Here is a 9316-nt window from a genome sequence, read left to right as displayed (position 1 = left end):
TTACAGCACTTCTAGAAGTTCTGAAAAGTATAAATATTCAATAAGCTTCTAATAAAAAAATTCTCGAATTGTATATTTCTACATGTTAAGAAAACCAGTGTTGGGTGTAATAAATGTCTCTTTGGTGGGGTCTGAGGTGGCACCCTGTTGCTAGCCACTTTGGTTAGCTCCTCACCTATCCAGGCCCCTTGCTAGTCAATAAGAGTTTATTGGAGACAGACCAGAGTTCAAAACCTGCTCCCCCCCCCCACCACCACCAACTCACTCACAGAGACACAGAGAGCAGGGAATCTGTGATCACCGTCATCATGACAGCAACCCCCAGATTGGTATGGCAAGACAAAGCAGACAACAGCATGGCAGATCAATAAATCAGCATATAATTCACCCTATTTCCATCTGCTCACCACCAGATGGCAGAACCAAAAGCTCATAAATTAGTCAGTGAGCCACCTTAGTCAAGAATCACCCTAAAGGAAATCGTGACTCACCTGGAGGGGTACAAGGGTCCAAGGAGCTACATCGGATTCACCAGAAAGACGTTTCATTACATTTAACACTGACTTTCAGGGAGGGCTCTGAGGTGGCTCCCTGTTGCTACCTTAAACAAAACATAAAAAAGGAACACACCAGGTGAGGAGAGCAGAAAACTACAATCCCTGTAGGTAGGGGAATCAGCAACGGGAACTCTACCCTACACCATGCAAGCCCAGCACAGACCAGGCACATCCACCAGAGAACAACCTGCCAACCCCCCCCCACCCCCCTGCCCTAAGCTCAAAACATTCAACCAAGATATATTCCTAAAGATGGCAGACAATGTGATGCTTGAGAGGTTGGCTGGCATCAGAACTGGTTTAAAAATTTGTGTAAGCACGCATTTAGAACCTTGTATATCATATATGTCAAACAAATCCTGGAGTATGCAGCTCCATACCTAGTTAAGCATAAAACAAAATTGGAGAAGGTATGCTACCAGACTAGTTCAAGAACTATGAGGTATGAGTTATGAGGAAAGGCTGTGTGAATTGAACCTCACATTGCTGACAGAAGAGTTAGGGGGGAAGGGGGAAGACATGATTACCACATACAAAATTCTCAGGGAAATTGATAGGGTAAAGACATTATTTAACATGGGTAGTACTAACATGAGAAACACAGGTGGAAATGTGGAGTACCCAAACTATGGAGGTGGACTATGTGGAGTACCCAAATAAGCCACAGAGATATTAACAAAAAAATTCAAGTGTCAGAGTAGTTCATAAATGCAATACATTAAAAAGTGATATGTTGGAGGCATACTGTTTCACACACATACTGTTTCAAATGTAGATATGATAGAGCCCAATGGGTTCAGGAACCTGTACAAATATGCCAAAGCTAGAAAATAGAAGAAAAAAGTGATATGATCACTATGTATAAAAGTTACAAGAATGAATAAAATTGATGAAAAAGAATTCTTGAGACCTGTAACTACAAGAACAAGAGGTCACAGATTTAAGTTAACTAAATGAAGCTGTAAAAAAATATATATATATATATTTGAAAATTCACCATCACAGAGTGGTAGACAGTTGGAACAAATGAGGTGGTGGAGGCCAAAACCATCAGTAGTTTCAAAGCATTTTATAATAGAGTGCTGGGAAGACAGGACACCGTAAGCGTAGCTCTCATCCTGCAGCTACACTTGAGTAATTACACTTAGGTAATAACCAGTTAATTGACAGTTGAAAGGTGTGACCAAAGAGCATAATTTCAACCGAGGGTTGAGTTTTCAAACACACATAATGATCCCCAGAGGAGACTGCAGACTGTGTTAAATTTGATGACACTGCAGATGACCTCAGATAAACAGGCCTTAGAGCAAGGAACCAAGGATACCAGACCAACAGCCAACGTGTTGCCCAGAGCATCCTGAGAAGTGCACAAATAATGGCATGCATCCACAACCAGGCAGACAGAAGACACCCCCAGCAGAACAAAACCAAGACTAGACAATGAAAGGACCCTACCAGAGAGCATGAATCTCCCCAACCCATCAACAAGAAGTCTAAGCCGAATGCTAATATAACAAAAAGAGCTCAAGAGCCCAGCTATTGGAGGAATGAAGGAAGGAGGAATTGAAGATAGGGGGAAGAGACAGAATATCCCGAGGCACTGTTAGGTACCAACCCGTGTGTGTGTGTGCGCGCGCGCAAATATAAGTATGTTTAAATCACAAATAAATTAACACATGATAAATAATGTGACACTGTTAAACCCCGAAGGAAAATGAAACAAGAAATTACTTATGCACGGACATAGGTCTTAATAAAAAATCATCAGAAGAATGAACATTACAATTCTGTGGAAGGAGATATATAGGCAGGAAGGATACATGTGAGGTGAAAAAACAATGTTCTTGTAATATTGGTTCATGAACATAAGAACTGAAAACAGGTGAAAGCCTAATAAGCAAGATGTGAGTTCTAGGAAGCAACATCCCTAGTGAGATCACTGTGTATTGTATTAATGTTCTTACTAAAATCATTTTTTTAATTGATCAATTAAATATAGATCCAAATTATACAAACCATTACAGTACTAATCTTCATACTGTATGGCTTTTATTATAGTGTAGGTTTAGGATTTCTATGCTGGTAAATGTCCCATTGATGGGTGGAAATTGTAGATAATTTTTGCCTTGTATATGTTGTGCTAAGTTTGTGCTCAGTATCATTCCTATCATGTGTAGTAATAATATGACTAGATCCAACCTGGAACACTCCCTAAGTGTATGGAAATCCAACATTGCTTATAGTGACTCAAATAATATTCCTACTTATTGACCTAGTACCCCTTATTACCTAGTTTCTGTTGGACCCATATTTAATTTCAAAGATCTCATTCAATGGTGTTGGTAAAGACACGTTCAACATATATTTTTGTAAACTTTAAGGCTATGAGAATAAATTCAGTTCTTATCTTTATACTATTATTTAAAACCTTGTTCTGTGTAACTTAATGAAATTGTCCTTAACAGTGAGCCGCAGAAACCATGAGCAGTTTTAGTGGGGATATCCATTGGACCACTGAACCAGCAAGGGTTTTCCAGGGTCCGCAGGGAATGACCCTGCAGGAAGTTCAGGCACTGGGAATGCTAGTGCCTGATTAGGAAACACATCTCCCATGTTATCAAAAAGGGAAGTCTCTTTTGTGTTGAAAAATGAAGGGAATAGTATCAAGCAGACATTTGAACAGGTATAAGTAAGCCAAACCAGCTCACCAGAGGGTGAGAAGGCTGACCTCGACATACCGGGGTTAGGTCGCACAAACCCCAGTAAAGAAAACAGACAGGGAAAGGGCAGCACTAGGGAATACACAGCGAAGAAAACCCTGTGCACATGCAGCCCCAAGCACCCTATACTCCTAGCTCACACACAGTACAAGTGTGCTTTGGAACAGCCACAAAGGCAAAAAGCCACTACTTAGCTGAAGCAAGAAACAAGAGTGGACAGCCAGGGCACTTACTACCATTAGCAAGAACTGAGGGTGGAGCAGCTGGCTGACATGGTTTACCTTTGTCCTGCCCCAAACGAGGGAGCGAGATGAAGCGATTGCAGTACTTTCATGACTTTTCGACTGTTTCTTTACATGGAGTTCTTTTGGTAATTCTGAGGCATCAATATTTCCTCATAACTAGCAGTGGTCTGTTTTGTTTAGCTGACTTTGTGGAGGCAGACAAGATTCAAGCTCACTGATAATTTGATCGTAATGCCACTGCTCTCTGTTTCTTGTCAGAGGACCAGATTTTGACTGATGGCCCCTGGTAGGCCTAAAAGAATTGACTGATGGCACCTAGTTTAGCACTTTATCAGCATTGTAGCTTCAGGGAGCCACATGGGGCTCTTCTAAGAAAAAATAGGAAGTGTAAATGTGAAAATCCAAAGCAGCACAATTATCAATTGATGGCACTTACCAAACTGGGTAATTTATAATTCTGTTGCCAGCACTTACTAGGCCCAAGGGCCTGTTTTGAAGGTCAAGAGCCAAGTTGAATATTACATGATTAGCAAATGGTTTTTTAAGCACATGAACTTGGTCACTTATGTCCTAGGGTATATTTTTGTGAATAGATGGTGATCTCTTAGTGCAACCAAAGGGTTTAGAGATGATGTTTTTAAACATAGCTGGTATCCGGCTGATACCAGCTATGGTATCCGGCTTTAGTGTTGTTGACAAAAGCTTTCTTTATTGGAAGTACATTTGACTAAATTCTAAGTGTCAGAAAACAAACATAAAATAGAACTAAGATCAGACCCAAGAGAGATGGCCTACAAAGAGAGAGGTCCAGTTGGGGTTACAAGAAAAGGAATATGATTGAAGAGTAAGGGACGCCTTATATTTAGAAGAAAGCACAAAGTATATAACTTTCCACTTGAAAAGAATACGAGGAGAGATTAAAAGGTAGGATATAAGGATGGAGTGAAGAAACAGTGCACATGGTTCTTTCTAATGTTAAACACTGAAATTAGGAAGAACTTTTTCTGTGTCATAATAGTTAATGAATGGAATGCATTAGGAAATGATGTGGTGGAGGAAGACCCCATACACAATTTCAAATGTAGATATGACAGAGCTCAATAACCTCATGAATCGGTACACCAGCAGATTGATAGTTGAGAGTAGGGACCAAAAGCCGAAGCTCAACCCCCACAAGCACTGTACTGAATTACTGTTTAGATAGTATTTTTTGTAATTATTTGTACCAGTGTACATATTGGTACATAGGCATAATGGACAATTAAACAGTAGAATTTGGTATTACAAATATTCACTATATAAAAAAAGCTAAAAACCAAACTTAAGAAATTCCTAAGCCTAGAATAGCACATACATGTAATATTTTGGCCCTCAGATAAGAGTGTATTAGGCCCAGGAAGGTTAGATTAAGTTTTATAATCATACATTGCATCAGTACAAAACTTTTTCCAGTTTGTCCAAATTCAATAGTATCGATTTCTACTTTCTAATTGTCTTTCACGGCAATGTATGTACGATGGTGCTGATCATTACTATAAGGGAATTACAAGAAGCGAGGCTGTTACTGAACTGAACAGTTGGACAAAAGTTCAAAGTGGAGTTATCAGCATAAGAATATATAGCATAAGATATAATAAGATCTGAAAAGATCAAGGAAAATGTTTCAGAAAATAGACAACATAAGACAACCTTATGGAACACCCCAGTTTAAGGAGGGAGAGGGCCCTCAATGTCAGAGCCCATCATTGAGGGTTAAAGTGAGCCCTCGATGACAGCAGGGGACAGTTCTACCAGCGAAAGTTACAAACGAGCCTAATATAAGATCACTTTAGAAAACCCAAGCACGGCAGTTTGGAAAGCACAGATTCAAGTCATACAATAACAAAAGCATTAGGAAAATCCATAACAATGTATTATTGCATGATAAAATTATTTTTAAATTACTATCACTGCTAAATTAATAAGGACCTATTAACAAATGCACCACAACGTTTAAATGTTTATTTGATATTCTGTAACAAAAGATTACCTTTTTACAAAATACTTTATAAATCTCACAGCAATATATTATACCAGTTGATTATATCAGTTAATTTATATAATTTAAAAGCATTAATCAACTGAAATGCATAATGCATATTAAAACCATTTGTCCATGAACCCACATTAATAAACTAAAAATGTAGCATTTTCCATTTATATGCCCAAATATCCAAAAGTTTACCAATATCTATATCTTCAATTGGAGGACCTTCCAATATAATCAGCGAGAGCAAAGGTATATAATGCTTTTCAACTTTGTTACTAGACAGCATCTCTAAGACTGCAAGGTTAAACATATATTGGCCAGTGTCAGCTTGGAAGAAGGGCAACACCTTAATCTTCTGATAAAAGGAAAAGAGCTCTGGGAATGCTTTACACAATTCTTGTTTTGTAGCAAAACATTCTAAGAGCTCAAATACACTGCAGTCTTCACTTTTAGAAAGTATTATACAAAGTCTTAGAAGAGTTTGCAAACACTGTTCGCTTCCTCCTTCAAAACTGGAGTTTAAATATCCAGTGATCTTTTCTACATCATTAACTGTCACATGCCTTAACTTCTTGGCGAAGATATCGGCAAGTTTTTGTTCTGGAGTGAGTAAAGAAATTATCACATGAGAAAGATACAAGTCAAATAATGACAAAACTGCATACACATCAGCTTCCAAATTTTCTCGAACTTTCATTTTGGAACACACTGAAGATCTGAATTCATTAATCATTGTATACAAGTTCACATATGAGCAGTCTTTTTTAGCAAGCAGGTTATGCAGCGTATGAAGTAGTGACACGCAACCCTGAACCGAAGTACTGTTTTTTAATTCCCATTTGCTAAAATTAAGAGCATCCACATTTCCAGTTTCATTATGTATTTTAACACACACACTTTTAATTTCATTAATAGCACCAAAAAAGAATTTCATGATTTTCTCATTCACTAAACAGCCATAGCTGACTGGTTTCTTAATTTGAACTACTTCAGCTACTTCAGGAAACCTAGCAAGATCTGGATGTATCCTACAAAGTCTAGCAAACATCTCAAGGTGATAAAAGATATCTTTCAACAAACATGTCTTTTGGAGCCACTTCATCAGCATATTAAGTGGTGGATAACGAATTGCCAATTGTGATATCTGTGCACAAGATGGAGTCACCTTTTTGTTGGGGAAGTGACTAAATGATATCAGCTTAGTCATATCAACTTCCCTTTTCTGCAGATAGACTCTAATTGACATATCTTCTTTTGGATGACAAATTTTGGAACAGAAGAAGTGCTCTTCTGGTTCTCCCTTTTGATTTAGCCAACGAAGAATGGCAAACTCCTTATCTGCAGCTGAAGTTATACTGAAGAACGGACTCTTAGCAAGAGATGCCAAGAGATCCATTTCTATGTATTCAGCAATGCGCATAATCATGAAGTAAGTGAAATATCCCCTTTGTGGTGGATCTTCAGGGCCTGGAAAACTTCCCCCATTATGGATAACTGCATACTTTACGAGATCTTGCAGTCCCTTATACAAACTATGCCTAATAAAAGGATAAATACTTTTGAAAAGAGTAATGACAAGTGATATCCTGTGCTCAGTGGTTTTATGAAAATGAGTTTCTTGGTGAGTGCGCAGGTATCCAGCAACAAAAAGGACATCTGAAGAATCTTTCATAGTATATACCATGCTCTGTGCATGACATTCAGAAGTATTTGCACCCCATTTGCATGTTTTGCAAAAAAAGCCATGATCCGTTTCTCTGTACAGCATCCATGGGAACACTTTGTGCCAAGCCTCAATACAGCTTGAAACTTGAGGAAAGCTTGAAATAGATTTATTTATTGAAGTAGAAACTGAGCAAGCAGAGATACCAGATTTTGAATTAGAACTCATTTCTTGGTTTACAGTACTTAAATTTTGTGATGCATGACCATCAGTTATTTTAGTTGCAGCTTTATTAGATATGTCATTAGAAAGAGCAACAGTGGTCACCGTTTCAGAAATGTCAGGTGAATTCTTTTGGGAATGACGACCATACTGTCTCTTGTCTGAAGTGCGTAACTGATCTCTCCAAATGGTATTTATATTCTGGCTATCTTTAATTATTTGAAATTCTCTGCCATCTTCAGTCAATGATGTATTGAAGCCCCCAAGTTCATTTGGGTTTTGCCTATTTCCATAGATAACATTCATACCTGCTGAGGAGTCATTTTCAGTATTCTGACACTTTTCAATTTGATTAATAGATACCTGAGCATTTCCTGTTTGGTTACCATATACATTTTCCTCTTGGTTTGATGAAGCTAGAGAAGTAACTTCAGTTATTATTGGAAGTCCCATTATTCCACTCTGTGAATTAACCAAGTTACAATGATGAGTTCCATTCACAGCACCAGAGACTGAATTTTGTGACCAAACATCCTTAATTACAGGTAAATTATTGTCAAAGGTTTGATCAGTTATGCCCAAGTTGGGTAAACATTCATTCCTTGCAGTTTCATTTCTCATACTGACAACCTCAGTATCACTTATCTTTGCTGGAGTATGTGAATAATTAGATTTCAACTGAAATGCAGAATTACTATGACATTTGGCATGCTGAACATTATTTGATAAAACAACAGACTGGCCCTGCAACGATGCTCCTACTAAGATGTCTTTTTGGATCAAATGCTTTCTAATTTCATTATTGGAAGCCTTTGCAAGACTTGATTCAAAAGCAGTTTTTGATGAACAAAATCTCTTGATTGCAGGTAACAAACTTGTGCTACTTTTGATAACTTTATTATCATCATTTCTTTTTCTTTTGGTACCCATATGTGCTGTAATTGTTATAGTATTCTGTGATACCACTGACGCACCTTGATTTCCTCCATTGTCTGAAGTGATGAATGTTTTCTCCCCCTGAATGTCACTTGAAGAGGTGGCTTTTGACAAAAGTTGCACAACTGGTAAAGCTTCAACAGAAGGTGTTTGTTTATGCTGGTTCCCATCACCAGGACTACTAGTAACATTAACTTTATTGTTATTTATTGGAGTGTTCACATGCACAATGGGAGAATCATCACATAATAGAATAGGGCATTGCTGTACACTGTCTTTGTTCTGAGCTAAGTCAGACTCTTGTCTTTCATCACTTATAGACTCACACTCTGAGCGAACAGCTGATAATTGTTTAAGCCTATGACTTGTGTTGACACGGTTCTTTGTTTTCTTCCTCCCTTTTAACTTTCTGATACTAGTGCAGTCACTTGACCTATCGGCTAATGCGGGAGTTTTGCCCACAACATCACCAAAGTTATAAATTCTGCCATCTTGCCCGATTCCTTTATAATTTGACTTGTTGCAGGGCTCTAGCCTTCCTGCACCAGAGAGCAGTGCTTCCAGAAAATCTGAAAAAATTTAAGCTTTAATTACTTCAATTAAAACACATGGTTCTATATTTGTGTATTTTTATTTGCTAAGTAATTATCAAAAGAAAGCACCAAGCTTGGGAAACTATGTAGCACCATCAAAGTCGTAGGATAATCAAGACGCTAAATATCCCTAAGAATGCCAATACGAGAACAAAAGCGTATAAGGTGAGTGATATCAAAGGTATCGGATTCACCACGGATTTTATCAAGGGACATGTGACTGAGGGACAGGCAAGACACACTCATGTCCTAAAAATAAGTAACTTTGCCAGAGCCATTTTTCACCATCGGTTACTGTGGTAGGAGGAAGGCTAAGGGGACCGGCTACCCTCAATCACTGCACTGCACCAT

At 38.2% G+C, this 9316-nt stretch overlaps 1 protein-coding gene across 4 annotated transcripts in view; it reads right to left on the bottom strand.

Moving 5' to 3' along the window:
• Window positions 1-5509: 5509 nt before the first annotated feature.
• The window catches only part of LOC123765712 (uncharacterized), a 33622-nt gene continuing 29815 nt past the window's right edge, over window positions 5510-9316 (bottom strand). For all 4 annotated transcript variants that reach the window (XM_045754406.2, XM_045754408.2, XM_069337180.1 and 1 more), the window contains one exon: window positions 5510-8941. In XM_045754406.2, the coding sequence (XP_045610362.1) occupies window positions 5697-8941 (3245 nt within the window). In that variant the 3' untranslated portion in view covers window positions 5510-5696. The remainder of the gene's footprint in view (window positions 8942-9316) is intronic.

Source organism: Procambarus clarkii, chromosome 37, assembly GCF_040958095.1.
Source record: "Procambarus clarkii isolate CNS0578487 chromosome 37, FALCON_Pclarkii_2.0, whole genome shotgun sequence".
Classification (NCBI taxonomy): Eukaryota; Metazoa; Arthropoda; class Malacostraca; order Decapoda; family Cambaridae; genus Procambarus; species Procambarus clarkii.
This window is presented reverse-complemented; position numbering and strand designations above follow the sequence as displayed.